The sequence below is a fragment of the Anguilla rostrata genome, chromosome 4, assembly GCF_018555375.3.
Source record: "Anguilla rostrata isolate EN2019 chromosome 4, ASM1855537v3, whole genome shotgun sequence".
NCBI classification, from domain to species: Eukaryota; Metazoa; Chordata; class Actinopteri; order Anguilliformes; family Anguillidae; genus Anguilla; species Anguilla rostrata.
Window position 1 is genome coordinate 30,717,978 of NC_057936.1, and position 21,459 is coordinate 30,739,436.

The following is a 21,459-nucleotide window of genomic DNA, read 5'->3' on the forward strand; positions in this document are numbered from 1 at the left end:
TACAAGTTATACCATATATTGCGATGTTGTTTAGAAAGCATACCGAGGTATGAAAAAATGATACATTATCATTTTATTCTTATTCACATATATGCTTCAGATTTTGGGGCTAATATGACACATGTTGTAGGTGATCACATAAAGTACCTCCTTTTATAAATGTAGTCTGATTTACTACCTTTACTGTACAAATTTAACCTTATCCTGAATCAAAATATAATTGTTTCTGAGTACTTAGCAAAATAGATCTCTGTGCAAACTCATTGCTTTAGTGATCTGTTTCTCTACCACTTTATGAAGTACAGTATATTGGGGACTGAATGATATTCTGATACTATATTTAATATTGCTGACCCAAAGGCTGTAGCTTTATTTCACTAACGGCAGATCAATATGTGGAAATTCCTGTATTGATTTCAGAAGACGACTAAGCGCATGACGAAGAATTGCCTGCTCATTTTTAACCATTCACCACCTCAGAGCAGCACATAATTTCTTATCAAAGATGGGGCTTTATTTGGGAAGGGGTTAAGTTAAGGCAGGGGTACACAACAAGGGCTGATCCATTTCAGGATATTGTGCCAACTTCTGCTCTTAATTATTTAATGAGCTCCATCCTATCTTGATTGTATAAGCACCAGCTACAGCTGCAGACTGCAGTTTTATAAATTTTACTGTCCTCAAATACAGGAGTAAGCCAGCATAGTTTATAGAGCTGTCAGAAAACTAAAACTAAGGTAATTGGTTGGAACAAAAACCAGAACACAGACCGGCCCTCCAGGACTGGAGTTGTGCACCCCTGAGTTAAGGGCTTTTGCATACTAAGTCCTGGTGGCTGCTTGTACTGCAAGACAAGAAGGTCAAGGTAATTTATTGCACAATATGGTGCAGCTATTGATTAGTCCAGAAAAGGCACACCACCCTTCTTTACTAATCATGGTAAGAACCTTTTGTGAACCAAATCTGTTTCTGAATAATAAATAAATGAATAAATAAAGCCAAAATCTAATGACTTGGTATTACACATACCAATTTGTCACCTTTCATGACACAAACATAAAATATCAAATTATGTCTGCTGTTTTTCTTAAAAATTTTAAAGTGTTATTTTGGGGCATGCATCATATCTTAATAAGGAGGGGAGTTTGCATACTTTGTGCAAAAGATGATATTGATCGTCCATCTGTTCATAGCCTAGTGATTGGTGAAGAGTGATAAACTCAAACACCAGGTTCCCTGTGGAATGATCCAAGACACACATATGATCCCAGTTTAAAATGCTATCTGCAAATCCCTTGTCGGGCTTTTTCTCTTGAATGAAAAGGTCAGGCAAACAAGAAGAGTTTTATATTGTTTGATAACACACAACCAGTGTTTAGCCATGTGACTGTCTAGCCATTGTGGTATTTTGTGATATATCTAGAGAATGCAGTGTGCCGACCATAACATTACATACGCTTTATGTTTAGTGACAGAGAATATTCCCTCAGTTTCTATTGTGTATTGTGTTCTACCTACACATAAACTGTGTTATTCTATTATGGTGTGAGACTATTGGTTTTCAGTCACACTCTGTGTAACTGAAGGCCAAATAACTGAGCCACACACAACTGCTCAAAGGGGGGTTCTTTAAAATTGCAAAGAGGCTCCATTTTAAAGGAGATATTGATTAAAATGTATAGATGGATGCTTTCTCTTCCTTGCTCAGTATTGATCTCATTGGCCAAGATGCATAACATTTGACATTGCTGAAAAGACTGGCTGCACCCTAATATAATTAATTCTAATGTGAAAAGGACTGTCTCTGTCCTTCTGAGTGTACTATAGAGTATACTGTAGAATTAGTTTAAGTTTATATATAATATATGTATTATTGTGTTTATAGGCTATATTCTTGCTTTTTCCCATTTATGTATTTAGTCATTTTGTAGGTGTAACAAACTTCTCTTCATATTAACGGCCAGCTTAGCTTTCTGGAGAATTTTATTTGGATTTTAATAATGACACAGATCATCACACCTTGACACCAAACATCTGCAGGAAGTGAGTAAATATTTACACTAAAATTGCATTGTTGTTCATTCAATGTATAGGCTAATGCTAGATGTTGTTTGTACCTCATTACAAAATAATGAGGCACATTTTATAAGCTTGCGGTGTTTTCATTCTCAGATGTGATGCACTATTGTTGTCATTCCCTTACCTTTGCAAAATCAGATACCCAATGTCCGCCATTTGTTTTTTAAGTCAGGGGGTGGGGGTTTCCCTGCCAGGCAGTGTTTTAAAATAATGTTGTTTCCAATTGCACTGTGCCCTCAGCTACTGCAGTGCTGGTGTCTGTACCTGCTACATATTAATAATGATATGAATAATAGATGTCATCCATAATGCAGAAAGAAATCACTACTCTTTGAATATATGGGCACTCATGTGCACCGTGTATTACTAGATCTATCAGCAGGTGGACAGCTAGCTACAGGTTTAATTCTGGTATCTATTTTCCCATTTTACTTAAACATTTTGTAACAACAGTAGATTAGACTCTGTCAAACAGTATTAGGGTTTCCTTGGCTCCAACATGGATTTGTTTCTCTTGTACATTTTCCACTTGAAAGGAGAAGGTCAATATGTAGCTATATGTGAGACACTGCTGTAAATTAAAAATGAGAAAAAAAATTGGTTATTAAAAATAGTATTTACATAAATAAATGTAATAAATGGGCGGGGGGGGGGGGGGGGGTTGGAAGTGTTAATAACAAACTGGCAAAATGAAAGTCTCATCTCTGCTGTGGCACATTGTTAATGTTTTCCAGAATTTTTGGGATAAACGTTCCAATTGTAAAACATAAATATTTTATCTAGCTGTGAGCTATGCATACAAAATCATATACCATTTTCAGTAAAGCACCTGCCCATTTCCTGGGGTTTGTCATGGTTAGTCTCTGCAGAACGATCAATAAGCACTCATGTTCTCTCCATGGCTTCATTAGCTCCTCATCTTCCGCTGTCCACATCTAATGTGTGTTTTTTGCTCTTTTCCCATCATGTTTCCATTGTGTCTTTCATCTTCCATGGCTCCCTCACTATTTCTTGTTAAAAATAGCTGCTGGAATAGCAAGGGACACTGTAGGTGAAGTGTGGGTACTCTTCGAATGCCCTCACCCAGGAGCTAGTAACTTCTCTATGGACTGCAGGCTGCAGAGAATTACAGGAGGGCTACAGTAGTGTCAGTTGGTGTTCTCTGGGTGCATCAAAGAAAGGAGCTTTTGCGGGTCACCTGGAGTGGAAACCCTGCCTGAATTAGTTACCCTGTGCAATCACTTTATTTTCCAATTTATACAAGTTCTGAATTTGTAATTTGGAAAATAAAAATGCATTTTGTTATGATTTTAAATGACATATTTCTGCACAGGAGAGCTGGAGGTTGTCCCTATGATGAATGATCACAGGTTATCTGTAGATAGACAGCCCAGTAAATGTCCCCCTTCTAGCATTTATTCAGCTACCTAGCACAACATGGAGAACTATATGGAAAACAACACTGACTAACATCAGTGACACTGACTCCAAATAATAGGATAGGAACGATTCAGCCATACATTTATGTGCCAATACCAGTTAGTCCCAGTTATAGGAATTTTGCAATCACCACCTCCGGTGTGAGATCTGAAGCTATTAGTCTGCTGACTAAGCATTTGTCACAATGGTGACTATTGATATCCGGGAATTCTGTAACGCACCAGGAAGACTTTTACCAAAGTCATACTAATGACTTGCCCACAGAGCCGCCTTGATGGCAGTACATTCCCAATTCTGCAGTCAGTACAGTTAAAGTGACAAGCAGGCAGGTCATCTGTATAACGAACCAGTTTTCAAAAAAACCAACATTTTTTTGTAAATTGCCTTTTTGATGCCTTTATGATGAATGCCTTCAAAGGCCAAAAACATATCCTTCAGTAGTGCCCAAAGCATGCTGGGATAGGCTCCAGCCTACCCGCAACCCTGACCAGGAATAAGAGGGTTAGATAATGGATGAATGGATATGTATAAGGGATATGTACAACTGGCCTTCTCCTGAAATGGAGATGGGTTTAAAAACATTGTACGATATATTGTATAAGGCTTTTAAACCCATCTTACCCATTTCAGGAGAAGGTCAGTTGTGCCCTGCCAATGTTCTAATTTTCAGATAATGATGATATTTCTGTAGCTGGTGTCAGTATGGACAACTCAGCCAGTTTAGCCCAACATTGAATCCAGTTTGTTTTTTTGAATCCAAAAATTGAATTGAATCCAAAAATTTCTTAGCCTACCAGCCATTTACTCATACAGTAACTTCAAGTAGCTTTCCACTACCCCTTTAAATCACAGAGGTTATATTTCAGTAGTTCTATCTAAGATTAAAATGTGTCTGCTTCCTTTGGTCATGGTGAATGGATATATTTTAGAGGATCTTCCATTGAGTCGCCTGGCTGCATATCACCAGTTATTTTAAAAAATGCAGTATGTAAATCTACAATGGCTTCCAGGTCAATGAGGCACTGCCAAGAAAAATAATGTGAGATTAATGAGGTTCAAACAGAGACTGTTTTGCTCTGGTTATACAGTCCCATTTAACTGTCATATAGCTTGTTCGTCCTGTGCTTTATTCAGGCTTGGCTTACATGAGTGTGCCTCACTTTGATCATTTTCTTCCTGATGCACATTCACTTCAGCACTTTTCTGATGGATTTGACACTCTGACATCCCTGTTTGCAAGTTCCCTGTTGGTGATTTCTCTGAACCTATTGTGCTTTGCATTCTTGCCCTTTTGTTTGATTGAGCGTTTGAAATATAACCATGACATCCGTGTTAGCAACAAAGTCAAGGTTCATTATATTTGACCTCTCCTCAATGCAGCTGGTGACTAGGTGGCGATCTTTATTCCAAAACAGGACGACAATTAATTTAAACATACTGTAGAATATAGATGAATGTATTACACATTGCTGGTCACAGTGGAATTAAACTGCTCTTTAAGCTGTTTCATTGACCCGCTTTTAAAATTACATCAACAAAAAATAGTTGATCAAAAATTAACACCATACGTTTGTCTGGACTCCATGTACATTTTACATTTGCATCTCATGTCTAATAAAAAATAAAGGCTTTCACCTTGCATTGTTTTGGTGTTGCATGGCTGTATAGGAGGCCAGTGGCCATAAATAATTTTTCACATTATTGTTTTATAGAAAGAATTTGCAGTAACGGTTTTAAATGGCAATTTGTTTTCACATACGAGAGGGTGATTGTGTGGTCGCGCCATTTCATAAAAGTAATGCTTTACAGAAGCTAGTTTCATATTTTGCAGGGATCCTGCTATCCAAGGCTCATTATCGCCACAGGATTCCAGCGGAGTTGCATCTCCTTTTCTAAATGACCTTGCTGTTATTATCACCAAGTTTACCTTGAGGCCTTGGCATAAGTACATTGGCTTATCTAGACCACATTAAATAAAAATGCTCGAGTATTACAGTCCTCAACACACAATAAAACAAGAAGTGTATTTTCTTTGTTTCGGCGTGTATTTCACGTGGCGCTTTAACTACATTTTATTAGGTGTGAAATTAAAGAATTAATAGGATAATGGGATGATGTTTGGTGTTGCATAAAGTAGTTGCATCCCATGACATGAGTCACAGGGGCCTACCCTACTATTGGATAAAGAGAATTGATATCATATTGCCTTATGTATTATATATGATAAATATATGTGCAGTACATTCATCATGATAGAAGACATACATAACACTACATTACTCAGAATTTAAAAAAAAAATGTTTTGGAATGTAACCTAATTGATACTGTAACAAAAATAGGAATAAAATCAATTTGATGGCCAGCTCTCCTCTATTGTATGCATGGCTTAGTAGCGATGGACAAAATGTGTAATCTTGTTGGGCTGTCTGGCATGTTTATTTATTTAAATGTGACTCAGGGTGTTTCGTTTAAGGGTTGTTGACATCCAAAATGGAAAAATGGTAGTTGTTGTGCAGTCACACTCAGATGATCTGGTGTAAATCATGTACAAATATGCTTTTCACGCTCATTTTTTATATTTACAACTATGGTACAGTGCAGTGGGCGAATCACATGGAAGAAGAGTACCTTAATTGTACTGTAGAATTGGGCTTTATTAATGGCCAAAAGGAAAATTATTTGCCATCAGCTGCACTACAGATATAAATAAGAAGCAAGACAAACAAACAAGCAATCTAATATTCAGTATACAAACACCTACAGTGGGTCATACAAATAAACATTATTTTACAGTAAATGGAAATTATGAACCGAAAAGAGCAAAATAGGATCAGATCTTTTTCACCATATGCTTAGATTAATTTACTCACACTCATGCTCATTCAAAGGGATTCTTTAAAAAATTACAGCCGAAAAATAGAAATAATTGAAAATGAATAACAGTTCAGATTTATTTTCATACAATGTTTTCCTCAGCATTACAAGAGTGTTCATGCTACTCGAGCAACTGCATGCAAAAAAATAATATTCCTATATTTTTCGATGGATAAATGTGGTTACCATTTTTACATGGTTCTGTTTTTGCATGCATTTTCATATGGGAACTAACAAGGAGGGAATCTGTCACTGAAGACAATCAAATCCATGATTTGTCTTGAGAGAAGCAAAGATAAATCTCCTTTCTTCATTACGGAAATAGCCTCAGGTACTTCAGGTACTGAGTGTGTGCCTTACCTCTTCCTCCATAAGAGTGATAAAAAAAGACAAATTCATGTATGCTTTAAAAGTAATTTATTCATTGGTTTAAGCTTCTTATCTCCTGGCATGGTGTCAAGGATCAGTAATACCATGGCTTTACCGTTGAGTGCCGTTGTTGGCTTTGGGTTCATTTGCTGTTATAATGTTTGCTACATTCGCAAACAGGTCCCACTCTCAGTACAGGAAACTCCATACAGCAGTGTGTGATAATGTGAGGTACATGTGCAGTACAGGCCCAGATGTTTGAAACGTTTTGATTAATGCTCTACCAGTGCTTAGTATGTGCAAGTATTTTTGTGTCCATTACCCTATTATGGCCCACAAGGGCAATTAGGCTTCAAAAGCAGAAACACAAACATAAAGGTAAAAAAAGTGATTTTTTTTTAAAACCCTAAAGCAAATGCAAGAATGTAAACATATTGCAAGAAAAGTATACTGAAATATAGCTGCAAGCAGTTATGCTGGGTGCCAAGCACCGAGGGTGAGCAGCAGAGCATGGAGTGCAATTCATATCTTTCTGAGATTTCTGAAAAAAACATGTGGAACAATTTAGCTGCCGTCATACCACAGTTACGTTGCTGGGATGCACTGCATGCTGCAATAGGAGAGGGAGACAAGCAGAGTGTGCAAGGTTCAGTCCTTTGTTCATTCCTCCCTGGCACATAAACACATTAGGTCCTAATAGTGCTGGAGCACCAGCGCATTTACTCCTCTGGAGCAAGAGTTTTTTCTCCCATTGCCCTCTGCTGCCCATGCTTACCTTTCTGCCTGTCCTGTTCTTGCCCACAAGTACTCATGTGATATCAAATACAAGTAAAGTACACTGGCTTTGATGATGGCTTTCTTCCCTGGGTTTAACCAAAGTTGGTTACATTGCCCGCACCACTCAGTGCATGTCCTTGATTATAGTCTTTGTGCATGTATTGTTACTCTAGGCTATATTCAGTCCAACTTTTGGCGACAGTGATTATTGAGAATAATTCCTTCCTCAGGTTGGTTTAAGATAGAGAAGTGAAGTTGTGATAGTGATGCTATGAATAATTTATTTATTAAGTAAAGCACTTGCGTGTTTACAATCAGGGACATAATATAAACCCCAGGCCAACTGCTATAATGTAAGAATACTGTGCTTTCGTTAAGTGTAGGCTAGTGATTTAGACTGATGTCTTCTCTCTCTCTCTCCCACACACACACACACAGTTCACTCAGATTGGACAGCTATAATGTTAAACAAGTGCATGCATTCTCCAATATATGAATACATTTTATTTATTTATTGAAATTAAATTTTCAGCCAGTTAAAATGCCACTTTGGAAAATCACTAGCCACAATGGCTGATGAGCCAAAAATTCTAATGTGAAGCCCTGTATTCAGCCAACTCTTGTTTCCCTGCATCAGCTGGCCCTCCCCCTCCCTCTCATAGCCAGGGTACTCAGAGCAGAGCAGGGAGGACAGTGCCTGACCATGGACATAATTTGAAGGATAGTCGTGCAACCATATTTGTGCCAGGTAGCCTAACACCAAATTTGGTCAAGTTTTTCAAATTTGGTCAAATGTAGCCGTTGTTATGCATCATTTCGTCAAAATAACATGTCCTCTGCCCTAACCAAGACTGCAAATTTTAGTGTACACATTTTGTGTACAAATCAGGGACAGCTTGCATCACTGCCGAATCACTGCATGTTACTGCATCTTGCGCTTTGTGGTCATATATCCCCCCTTTTCCCTACTGCACAGTCTCTGGCTATTCTATTTGGGAGCTGAGCACTATTAGCACACCCTGTTGTTTTTAGTTTTTTCTTCTTCTAAATATTGATACCTACTGTACCTTAGTTATTTGTGAATATTTGAATACAGATATGAATATTTGTATATGTTTTTTGGCATTCAGACAACAGTGCTAATTTGGTTGTGGTACTGACAGTTTCTACTCTATGTTAAAGTACATTTTTGAGAAGTATGATTTATGTGGGATTTATGTGGTTTGAACACTGAAGGGAGGAAATGTGTATCTTCTCTGTGTGATGAGCAGTTGTCCTCAGGAAGAACTGCATTTATAATCCAGGAAAACAAGTATTTAACAATGTCCACTAGAGTTTAAAGCATTCTGTAGTGGCTGGAGGCTGCATTAAAATTAGTGGTTTATTAAATATTCACAAGCTTTGTTTTCTTGAAACAAGAAGGACAATAAAGAGACTTGAGCTATTGAACTTTGTTGATGAACATGAATAAGGCCCATTAGGTACTGTAACTAAAACGTGTTATAAAAATCAAGCTGATTGCACCAGATTTCCTTTTGAGAAACAATTGCAGCCCTCAGTAATTTAAAATGGTTTTTAAATCTGCTGCATAAAATGCTGTTAGTAACTGAAACAAAAACCTAACCACCGAATTTACTTCCACTAGGTGATGTGCATGACTTCTGTATTTCCTGTTTATTATTTGCAACAGGTGGAAAACAAGTGATACAATGAAACTGTGCCAGTAGAAAGAAACTGTGGATATGGAGTCAAAAATGGATATACCATAAGCAAGCTGCAGTACTTCACAAAAATAAATGGAGATTATACAGAACCAAAGAGTAAAACAGGAGAAGAGAGACATATTGAAAAAATTATAAACATACATACTAGAAACTATAAACATATAAGAAAATGTATTCCCTTACCACTTATTTACATTTAGTTTGAATTATGAACTGTGAACTAGCTTTGATCTGTTTACGTAGTATTCAGGGCTCTACGATGCTCCAATTTTAGGATCATTTGCTCCTGAAAATTGTGTGCTGAGAAATAATTTAAGAGCACATCTACTAATTGTGATGCATTAGTATGCCCCTAAATTTTCCAACTTTAGAGCTCATGTGCTCATTGGAAAAAATGTTAGCATAGAGCCCTGGTTTGTCTTCTTGGGTTTCTGGAAGTATTAATGGGCAAGCATGGCAATATCAGAAAAAAAAAAAGGTCTGTATGTCTTTTTATTTGTTAAGATGAAGTTAAACCAACCTATATTTAAACCTCTGCAGTACTAAGGATATTCATTTGAATTGTGTTTCTATTTCTGCAGAGCATCCTGGCTTTGAACCCTAGGGTGAAGAACCACGCTACGATCTATTCGACAACTTTGAAGCAAAAAGAGAAGAAGCACTGGAAACGAAACCCGGAGAAAAGCTGCGATGTGAGTGTCAGTTTGGGCCATCAGTTTTGAACCCTGTCTCAGCATATACATGTGTCTCTCAAAACATAAGACTGACCAAATCCGCTGGGCAAATAATAATTTATTTGAAGGTAAGGGACCACACGCTGGTCCCTTAATTTGCACAAAGCTAGCTGTTCTCATACTGCACAATCAGGAGAGTTTATTTGAGGTTTTATTTGTTTTGTTTGCCTCTGGCGTCACTCGCACATGTGTATGTGTGATGGATTGTATTGGGATTCCATGTACATATTGCCTATGTATCTGAAATATCTCCCAAGACTAGACTGCAACTTAAGGGTTTTTTTTTTTTTTCTTGGCAAGTGTTTGCAATGCCTCATCTGTTCTTAAGACAGCTGAGATTCCAGTTAATTTGATGGAGCCACAAAACAAGATGGAAGTGTTTGGGGGTGTGATTATCTACTCCCTACTGACTATACTAGTCTTAAGTATATATGCCTAATTTATCACAATCTGCGTTGGAGGTTTCAGGACTTATATTAAGAATTAGGCTCATCACATAAAGCAATTTACACAGAACTTAACATGCAGCTCTTATCCCCTATAACCACAGTGCCCTGGGATTCCTTTCCTAAGCACACATTTCAGTCTACTTGGAGCACTTGTGTAACTTGTGCTTATTGTGCACATTTGCTTGCAGTTCCGTCCAATAATCAGTCAGTGTCTGCAGTCTTGAAATTATTTTTAAATTGATAGTATAGTGCTGCCTAAGTTTGATGTTTTTTGAAGATTAAAAAAAAAACATCCAACTTGACAATTTCCGTCCAAGTGTCTTTTCCTACATATGCCCAGAGAGATTGATTCCAATAATCATATTTTTCGTTATTGGTCTCTTGTAACTCTACATTTACTGTAACATCATGTTTTCCATATCACACTTAATATGTAGGTCTGAAGAAGTGTGACCAGCTATCTTATGCTGAGTTATATTGTGAAACTTGAAAATACCTTTTGTCTCAAAATTGTACAAAGAAATTCATTTTATCGTTATCATTTAAAAGTTTAGGTTGTTAACTTACCCAGGGAGCAAAATGTATATGAATATATGCTACAGTGGTAGCTAGCCCATAGCTTTGTAGGGACGAACTGTGCTCAGATAGGCTAGTCTGACCCAGTCTAGTCCATGTCATGGCAGGTGGAAGGAATCGCTTTTGCCTCTGGCCTTTATTGTTGGAAAATATGACATTTAAAGAACAATGTTATAATATGATTGTTTTGCCCTGAATACAGCCAGTTCTAGCCTCATTTCATGACATGTCCTTTGATGATGACCTCCTTCAGGAAAACAGATTTCAGTCAAATGGAAAGAATGGACCTGAGTGTACTCTGAGTCAGACTTTCTTAATACTTGGGCAGGAGAAATCCTGGGGCATTTTTAGTGTGTATTAAGGTTTTTATTTCCATCAGTTACCCTGGCTCATTTAGCTAATTAGCTGAATAAACAAATAAGAGTTTATTCATATGCTGAGAGGCCACAGTGAAATGTTCCTCATGGGTAAACAAGAACTTCAGCTGTCATTCATGAGTTTATCAAGGAATTTAACTAAGTATCAGATCATGTGTTAATTGTTAAGTGTGCAGTACTTAATTTGAGAAAGTACAGTTATATTTATATGGCTTCTTCCACCCATTATTTCTTTTTTCTATTTTATCTGCACTCCACAATTTTATATTTTCAATAATACAATTAACATGTGGTTAAAGTTCAGATTCTCAGATTCTATTAAAGGGTCTTGGGATTCTGGGGTGATTCCTTTTGGCCTTTTGCTCATGAAGGCTTCTGCAGACAGTAGTCACTGATGCCCTTTGCAGTAGCCCTTCCCTCCAAGTGGACCCAAGCTATGCCAGGAAAATGACCCCACAGTATAATAGTCACCTGACCCCCTCACCGTAGGGGGTCAAGCATTCAGGGCTGTACCGTTCTTTGGTGTATACCATTACATTACATTTTTTACATTATAGGCATTTAGCAGACGCTCTTATCCAGAGCGACTTACACAACTTTTACTTAGCACTTTACATTGTATCCATTTATACAGCTGGATATATACTGAAGCAATGCAGGTTAAGTACCTTGCTCAAGGGTACAACGGCAGTGTCCTTACCCGGGATTCGAACCTACGACCTTTCGGTTACAAGCGCAGTTCCTTACCCACTGTGCCACACTCCGTCCCACACTACCACACATGCCCTTGCCCACTTGTTGAGAATATGGTGAAGGATGATTCATCTGATCAGATCAATTTTTTCCACCACATCTCTGTAGACCAATGCCTATGGGTTTTGCTCCACTGAACTCTCAAATGTGCATTTTTCTTTGTAATGAGGGGTTTATGCACTGCAACCCTCATATTATATCCCTCTCTACGTAGTTGTAAATGGACTGTTCTTGCTGACACACTCTGTTCACAACCTGCATTGACATTCTTAGTCACCTGAGGAAGAGTTGCTGTTCTGGTTTTCCTTACATATCGCACTAATGCACGAGATCATGGTCATCAAATGTGCTCTTTCATCCACAGTTTCAGACCCTATTTACTGATCTACTGAACTTCCCATAGATCTAAATGCAGATGTCACTTTGGTCACTGTTCCTATTGAAACACCAGTCAGTTGAGCTCTGTGACTGAAGCTCCTGCCATCCATGCTCCAATACTGAACCCTCTTTTAAAGTCACGTATATCTTTTCCTCTTTCCATCATAATCCAAAATCAAGGTCAACTGGGTCTGCTCAGTATTTTTATACAGATCATGATAGGACGTTATTTGTTTAATTGCATCATGCAGTCCATTTGTATGGAAGCATCTGCATTCATTATCTTTCTCATTTTTTCCCGATTTTGTCTCATAATTTGTCACTCGTCTGCATATATATATATATATGTGTGTGTGTGTGTGTGTGGTTTGTGAATATTGATTGAATTCACCTGACAGTGTTTGAATAATTTATTTCATGTACATTGTTTGCATGACATTTATGTTCGGGAACAGCTGAAGTTTAAAACACAAAGGTTAGGACTAGGCTGTACCTGGAAAGGATATTGCACTTTCAACTCAGCGTGTAAAATAATTTTCTTGCCATTGAATGTTATGGATGAGACAACATTAATCGGTCTGCCAGGTTTATGTGTCACCACTGAAGAGAAATTGATTGGGTAAAATGAGGAACAAATGTTTCACTCAATCATTTTGAGATAAAAGTAAATGAATCATGCCTGTATTACCCCAGTAATGTAAAGACAGATTGCTCATTTCACGATTTGCATTTTGTGGAAGTGGGGATTGCCTCTCATTCTAAAATATTAAGATGTTAAAATAAAGTGGCCAGAATTGGTTTATCAGGGATTTCACCCTTGAAAGAGTTTACACAGATGATTCTGAGCCAAGTCCATACGTATAATATAGAAGCAAGTGCATGGTAGTGGTAATAATTAAGGCTGCTTGTTTGTCACGGAAGTCACGGGGTTCATGGATTCCATGATAATTGTCATTTATTTTGGCAGTTAGGTGAATTTCGCCGGTTTTTAGTCATTTCCGTGATGTCTTCCGTTTTTTGACCTTTCTGTGATTTTTTTTGGCAGTTTTGAATGATTGAATGTTATTTGTATATGCATATGCAATTTAATGATATTGCCAAATCCTGGGAGAAACTAAGTGCAACAATGTATACAGATACATTTAATAAATGTTTTTTTTAAACACCTGATTTCTTCCAATTTTTCCAGTTTTTTGTGATTTTCAAATTTGCCGTGACTGCTCTGTGACTTCAGCCAATTTTCTTCATGACCAGCAGCTAACCTTATTAATAAATCATGTATTTAATAATATGTTTAGTTAGCTTTAATTTTGAAGCATTGGCAGTTGTACTGGAAGTGCATTTTAACGCCTCAGTTGATTCTCCTTTCCCAGTCAAAGGTAATGGCTGCTCTACAGGGTCTCCCTCCCCAAATAAGCCAATATCTCACAATTCCTCATCTCTTCAACAGCTACGTATTACACCGGCATGAAATTCAAGACCTTGGTGCTTGCCTAACAAACAGGGGTACAGCTTCTCCCTAACTACTGCTCATGTCAGAGATGCATTATGAGCTCATGCCAGGGATGCATTATGTGTTATTATAGTGCCCTGAAATGGGGGGCTATATATAAAAAGGCCTGTAATTTATACATGTGATGCCTATATATATATATATATATATATATATATATATATATATATGACCTGCAAATCTGTATTTTAACCACCTATATATTGTTTTATTACAAATGTAAAATTATGAAATTGAGAGCCAAATCAAGAAAAAATGTTTTTGTCAAACATTATGGAGCACAATGTATTATTATTATTATTATTATTATTATTATTATTACATAATGAAGATGAAGTGTAATTTCAACATGACATGGATTGGGTAGTGATTGGAGGTCTGAGGAGGTTTTACTGGTGCATGTAAAAGAGGGAGACGTGGGATTGCTTTTGTCAGCTTGAACATGGATTTTCCATAACTTCAGCTGTCCCTTTCGTTCCCATCATTAGTGCAGGGCAAACTGTGACAGCATTAGCATTAGGACGGGGATGTATGGATTACACCAGAGGCACATCCTCCCACAAGGCCTTTAGAGGGGCGATAAAATTAATTATGGTGAAGCTTAATACAAATAAATCCGCTCTCCAAGCATTTTAACATGCCTCTTAACGTACAATAGGATATACGAAAAGTATGTTTTCTGCCTAGTCAGCTAAGTGTGTTTAACCGAATAGACTAATATCCTGAGTGGTTTCATGTAAAAACAGAGACTTTCAGTCTGTCATGGGGTTTCATTAATCAGATTATCTTAAGTCAGTTATGTGTGTCAGGTGAAGTGCATTCATTTTTGTAAACGTGTAATGAGGGAAATGGGAGAGGATCCCTTTAACTCTTATCGCACATTCAAAGGAAACAGCACAGAGCCAAACCACTGACTATATGTTAACCACACACATTTGAAATGGAAATAGATAAACCTATATAATGAATAAACCATTTTTTCTATTATGTCTCATGTTTCACATTAATGAAGGGTGTAGTCGGGTATAGTGATACGATTTTGTCCTATAGTTTGAAAAACATGCTTAAAATTCAACATTTGTAGTAACTATGATTCATTATAGTTTACACTGACCCTAATCCTCTGCACCAAAACTGAACTAATCAAATTGATGAATTCAACTAAATAAACAAAAGACAAGATAAATTAAGCTTAGAGAATGGGAGAAAATAGGTGTAAGCATTAAAACTCAATTGTGAATGTACTCTTGTAAAAAAAAATGTGAAAGAACCTGGTTGAGGGACATTTTCAATATGTCCACCAATTTTTCTTACCGCATTTATTTAAACAATCTCGCATGCTGTATATTTCTGAAAGCAACACAGAACAGGATTGCCCTTATTTAAGTATTGCAACATCCAATACAAGATTAATTCACAGTCTAAATGTTGAGGTATGATCTTTCAAAAACAGTCCGGTTGCTCAGACAGACAAGATTGTTGAGATTACCAGGGAATAATGTATCCCTCATCTTCTTGACAATGTTACCAGAGATTGAGAAATGTTTACAAGGTCACAGCTGTAGATATGGCCTGCCAATGTGCTGATGGGCATCTTGCCATCAACTCTACTTTTTTATTTCATGGCAAGAAAGCGACAATATCATACTCCCACTTACAATAGTTTAGCTGTACTGGCAGTTGAGTTTAACACTGGTACTGTAGCTTTGGCAGGTCAAACAGGGAAGTATGATCCATTATGATTTTAACAAAATTGCCACTTTGTTAATATTGATTCATTAATATTAAGGTGCTTACAGTGGTTTGCCTGTGTTTAAAATCATTTTAAGTGCCAGACTGTGAGATGTCAGATGGTTGACCTTTGGAGAAGGAAAGCTTTGCACGTATTACAGTAAGCACTTGCCTTTCAGGGCCTCCAACAGTACATTCATCATGTTCCTTCTTTCTCTGTGAATATTTCTTAAAACAAGTTGGGCTGTGTAAACGCGTGCCTCTCTCCCCAACCGAAAGAAGTGCTCGACCTTGAACACAAATCATCTTTGAAATGTATTGGCTTTTCTCTGACATGCAGTAATTCTTTGTAACCCCTGAGCTCAACCAGTGCAATAATTATCAATTTCCATATCATTGTTTTTATTGTTTCAGCAATAAAAAACAAAACATTTGTTCACACTACCCAAGCATTCCATATAGAATGTTAGCAGAATTCAATTTAAAAATCACTGACTTGCACTTTGGCTGCAATCATGTAAATTAGGTGTCAGTAAGAATCTGTGCTTTCCCTATTATTAAAAATAAAATGTGAGCTGCTCTGTCTTTTTTTTGTGCATTGAATACAACAGAATGAATGTTCTTCAATGCTTCTAGCAAAAACACTTTAGGGGATAAACAGTCTCTATATGGATAACATCACTTCCCTTCCAGTATTATATTAGTTTCACATATTTTATGTATGAAGCTCTTATGTACTTGGTGTAATGCTGCTGTAGTTTTAATAGATATGCCTTAAAGGTACAAGCAAGGGATTTCAACAGCGCATCTTCCTATGGCAATATTGTAATGTTTATAACCATTGCCATGTTACACAAACAAATAGAGAAATGTGGTTTAAATATTGTACAGTTGGAAGAGTAACATAGTATGCTGGGGTAATGTACAGTTCACAGTTCATTTGACGCAATGGATACAGACCTTTGGCCCCTTGTCATTTCTTTTGCGTAACGCTGTGGTTTAGGGCAGTTTTGAAGTTCATGGTGGTTTTCAGTCACAGCCATTTAAGATAATAAGCCCCGTTCCGTCCTCTCAAATGTGGCAGGGATTACAAACTCTGCTCCTGCCATTGGTGGTCATTGAACCTGCCTTGATAAGGGGGGGTTTGTTTAGTGCAGCTTGAGATTTCGTACACGTGAGGACGTGCTGTTTGTGTGGCGAGCAGAGGGCAGAAAGGCCTGCCGCATTAATTGTGAGCGTGTCAATAACAGCAGAGTTCTGTCCGAACAGACACTTATCCCCAGGGTTGTGGAATTGATAAGAGAGTTGCCATGACAACTGCATGTTGGATGAAGGAGGGGCTTTTGTTTAGCCCACAAGTTCACAGTGTCAATTTTGCTTAATCAAACGCTGTCTAAAAGGATAGCATGTCATTTGCATGATGATTTAGAAAAAAAAAGGAAAGAAAAAAGAAAGGCCCGTTCGCTGCGGTTTTGGGTTTAAGAGAACCGAATAATTTTCCTGATCAGTGAAATGCTGCAGAGCTAAACAATTTTTTTTTTGCTTTCTTCATCTCTCTCTCTCTTCCCCTTTGTTTCATTTTGTTTATGGCAGAGCTGCGTGAAGCTGGAGAACAATTTTGATGACATCAAACACACGACTCTGAGTGAGCGCGGAGCACTTCGAGAAGCAATGAGGTAAGGCCAGGTCACCATGGCAACAGTCACAGATGTGGCAAAGAAAAAAAAGTCATTCTTTATTATTGGGGGAACAAATGAGTTTATTGTCACCATTCAGCTTTCCTCTCAGTGGTATTAATTTGTCAGCAGAGAAGTGTCCCTTGGGGCCTGACAGGGGGTTCTGAGGCTTTGGGGACTCTCTACACAGTGAAACACGTCAATGTTTAATTTGCTGTACGGAAATACTTTGGGGCATCCCAGGAAGATATTGAAATGATTTGAGATGTGTGGCTCGTGGGCACACTCCTTATGGTTGTGCTGTTTGTTTTTGTTTATTGGAAACAACTGTTTAATAATTGGTGGTGCTTAACCGTGTAATTAATAATATGTATATATAAGGGCATGTCATGTTTTTGGGACAAGGGGTCCCCTATTACAAATGGATCACACAATTCTGCGTGCTGGATTTCAAGCAATGCTGTTTTATGAGCATAAAATAACCTGCAATTTGTATCTTCCTAATGGGAAAATGTCCTACTGTGGGAGTAGATTCATCAGCAGTTGACTAAAGCAGTTGGTGTTGTTTAGTTCAAGTTTTTTTTCTTGAGACTGTCTTTCTTTGGAAATGGTTCCTTTAAGTCCCTTTAAGGTTTCGTAGTTCAGAAGACGTGTTTATTTTTAAGGAAACCTAGAAACACAGCACCAACGTGACAGAGCATTGAGGTAACATACATTTTTTGTCTGGCATGATGATGGATTATTCAAATTTTTTTATCTGTAGAAAGGGTTGTGGATTTAAATCTAAAGGCATAATTTATTTCAGATATAGGATTGTGAAAAAATGAGTGGGAAGTATACCATTAATTAGCCATCCTTGTCTACTGAGCATCCTCAGTTCGAAATTCAGTATGGTATCCTGAAAAGCCTGAATAGTGTGTTACCCAAAGTGCTTAATTTATAGTACCTGAGTGACCGGAGTGGTAATTATTGAAAAGTATTCTCATATTTTTGTGCTGTATGCTATTAAAAAATGCAGTAATGCATTTTACAAGCATTACATGCATGCTGGATCTGGTATGCTGTCATGAGACTATGTATGATACATGATGTGAATTGTTTTTCCTTTTATAATAGATGATCCATAGAGCAAAGGGTTTCATACAGTTTCGTTATTAGCTGAAACACAGAGTTAAGCAATAGCTGTTATGGCACAATCTTGCTTAATCTCCTTAGCTTCATTAAAAATGATAGAGTAGGATTACTGTGAACTGCATGTAAATGAAACAATTCCAAATGAAATTGAAACAGCTCTGAGATAAATATATCACCCGGGAGAGACAAACTTAATCAGAATAGTAATTAATTGAAAACTTTTTGAAGAATTGTCTGTTGTTTGCCAGAATTATGAACACAGGCTTATACATAGTCATTTTCATAACATGTCGTGGCTGGAATTTTGACGGAGCTCAAACATTTCTTTACAGAGAGGGAAAAGAAAAGAAAAAAAAAATCACATGCACACGCCACCACCCGCACAAAGCGGAGAGCCACTTTCATTAACATTCAACTGATTTTAATTCCTTTTTAATCGACCCCCCACTGAGATCCGGAACAAATTTGATGAAAGATTCAGGTTTTCTAAAAGCTATTAATGTAGGACATCAAAGTCTAAACTGGAAGCCTTTATCTGCAAATGATCATAAGAAAGTAGAAGCGTCTGTGGTCTGGTCCTCAGGAGCGGTGGAATAGTTGAGCTCTGACATCTAGCTTCATTATTCATCTCGAGCCAGACAGGAGGCTCCAGATGAATAATCCTCACTAACAAACACAACTTCTATTCAATACTGAATCGGAACATATTTCTGAATACATTTCTATTAAATTAGACCTTGCCTTTTATATGGTGTCAGGTGGCAGGCCTGTATGTTGTGTTTCAGCCATGTTGTTTCTTGTGTGGTGAAAGTCCTGTCTTTCTTCAGGCCATGTGAGTAAAGGGAGGCTTGGACAGAGCATTAGAACTACCACAGAAAGGAGATTGTTCCCTCCCTCTGCAATCAAGCTTTGCACCCAATATGCTTTTCAGATAATTGGGCCGAAGGTCAAATACATGCTTTTTAAATGTGCTTCCTAATGGTACCTTTTTAAAGAAAAAATCAAATTGATGTCATTTTAATTTTCTTTTTTTCTAAACTTTCTAATCTCACATCATATGGCTTTTCAGTGTAGATGTCATCTGTCAGAACCACAGTCACACTGGCTTTTGACATCATTTCCAGTTGAAAGATTCTATACAAATAGTTCCTTCATTTATTTTATTGTCTCCATCTCAGGCAAATGTTTCTGATGTTAGAATTCTTTTTTACCTGGTCTCTGTGAAAAGAGCTTGGTGGTTAATTATAAGTCATGGCTGATAAAAGTTTCAGTGAAAAGGGAACAATGGTAGGCTGATGAACACATACTAAATGTTGTTTGTGTAAAATTATACTTTTGATACAGATGAAAGTAAATCATAGTTTGATTACATTTTATCAGACATCATCAAACCAGGGTGTGCACATTTATTCCTTATGTGCCCTGCAAGTGCACTCTGTCAATTGGAGCTACATTCACTTGTATGGAGGGAGGATGTATACAGAATATACAGGAAGTGAGCAGTGGCAGGGTGCAGAGTCACTAAGATACCTCTTCATTTCCTGGCGGTCTTCACATTTTCATTTATATTTTGAGAATTTAAGTTATAGGATTCAGATTTAAAATGTGTGATTCCACTGATTTTTATTAAATAAAAATAGCTTAACAGTATTACTGTCTCTTTGAGAATCAGTATGAATGAAAATGAATCAGAATGTCAAAATGAATATCGATAGACCTTCCTCCACAGGGCAGATGTAGGAGCATAAATTGAGATTAATACTTCATGGATATGCATGGCTCATCGCTAAATGATGTTCTGGCACATGTCATACTTAATCAGCTGTGCTGGTCATTCTGCTATTCTGTTGGAAATAACTCATGATAATAGTAGACACAAACCAATAGAAAAAACAAGCTAAATTTATATAAGAAAGATATGTGTCACAATAAATGCAATTAATGTGTGTCAGTAAACACAACTTGGATAGAGTGAATAGTTCTTAATGAACGAAACGATGGATAATTTAACTGATTATTGTTTGTTTTAAAATTTCAAATGTATTTGCAGTAGTAATTAAGTATTCCTTTATTACAGTTTTTTACAATTGCTAACAAGCGTTTACCTATACTTAAAGTTACAATCTCGAACATTTCAGTTTCGTTCTCTTTGGTGGTACCAATGGCGAGAAGCGGTAATTGCAGGTGTGTTTTTGGACCTCACTTCCCATAGATCCAACCGGATCCAACCAGTGTCGCCTGTGTGACGTCAGTCAGTTGGCACCTGGGCCTCGCCAACTATTACGCTTATTATTTACTGAATAAAAAATGGTTGTTATACAAGTAAGGTTATGTACATACTCATTCATTGTCTAACATTAGGCTAACTTAAGCTGTCTTTACACTGCCATGCCGGGTTAAAATGCTGTAGCAGACCTGGGGTAGAATTAGTGATGATCAATTTCCACAAACGTTCTTTATCCACCTTTTGCTTGGTATGAACATCTTTACACTGCAGAGAAGAATTCACGGGATTCGCTGTGGCTCGTGCAATTATGTATCTCGTGCATCATCATCGTGAATGATTGTTGTGTGATATTTTTGAAACAACTGCCTTGTTTCTGGTTTTGCTAGCTAAACTGTTCGAGAATAAAGCTGAGCTGGGTGATAAATTAGCAATCAGAATAAGAAGAATAAAACAAAAACAAAGGAGATTTCATCAAAAAAGGGCATCAAGGCTGAAGGAACATATGAGGAAGCGTAATAAAATAATAACAACGCTAATCCATACTGCCGTATTCTTTCATTTAGTTTTCTCCGGCTTGACATCTTTACGCAGAAATCAGACCCGGCTCTGCTCTACCTATACCCCGGCTTATATATTGATGAACTTGA

General features: G+C 37.4%; 1 protein-coding gene across 3 annotated transcripts in view; it reads left to right on the top strand.

Annotated features, from left to right (window-relative positions):
- The window catches only part of dpyda.1 (dihydropyrimidine dehydrogenase a, tandem duplicate 1), a 181,974-nt gene that overhangs the window by 21,769 nt on the left and 138,746 nt on the right, over positions 1 to 21,459 (top strand). For all 3 annotated transcript variants that reach the window (XR_010329557.1, XR_010329558.1, XM_064332212.1), the window contains exons 2-3: positions 9,846 to 9,956; positions 17,369 to 17,451. Coding sequence is in view for 1 of the 3 variants with exons in the window: in XM_064332212.1 (XP_064188282.1) it covers positions 9,846 to 9,956; positions 17,369 to 17,451 (194 nt within the window). In the remaining 2 variants the exon portion in view is untranslated. The remainder of the gene's footprint in view (positions 1 to 9,845; positions 9,957 to 17,368; positions 17,452 to 21,459) is intronic.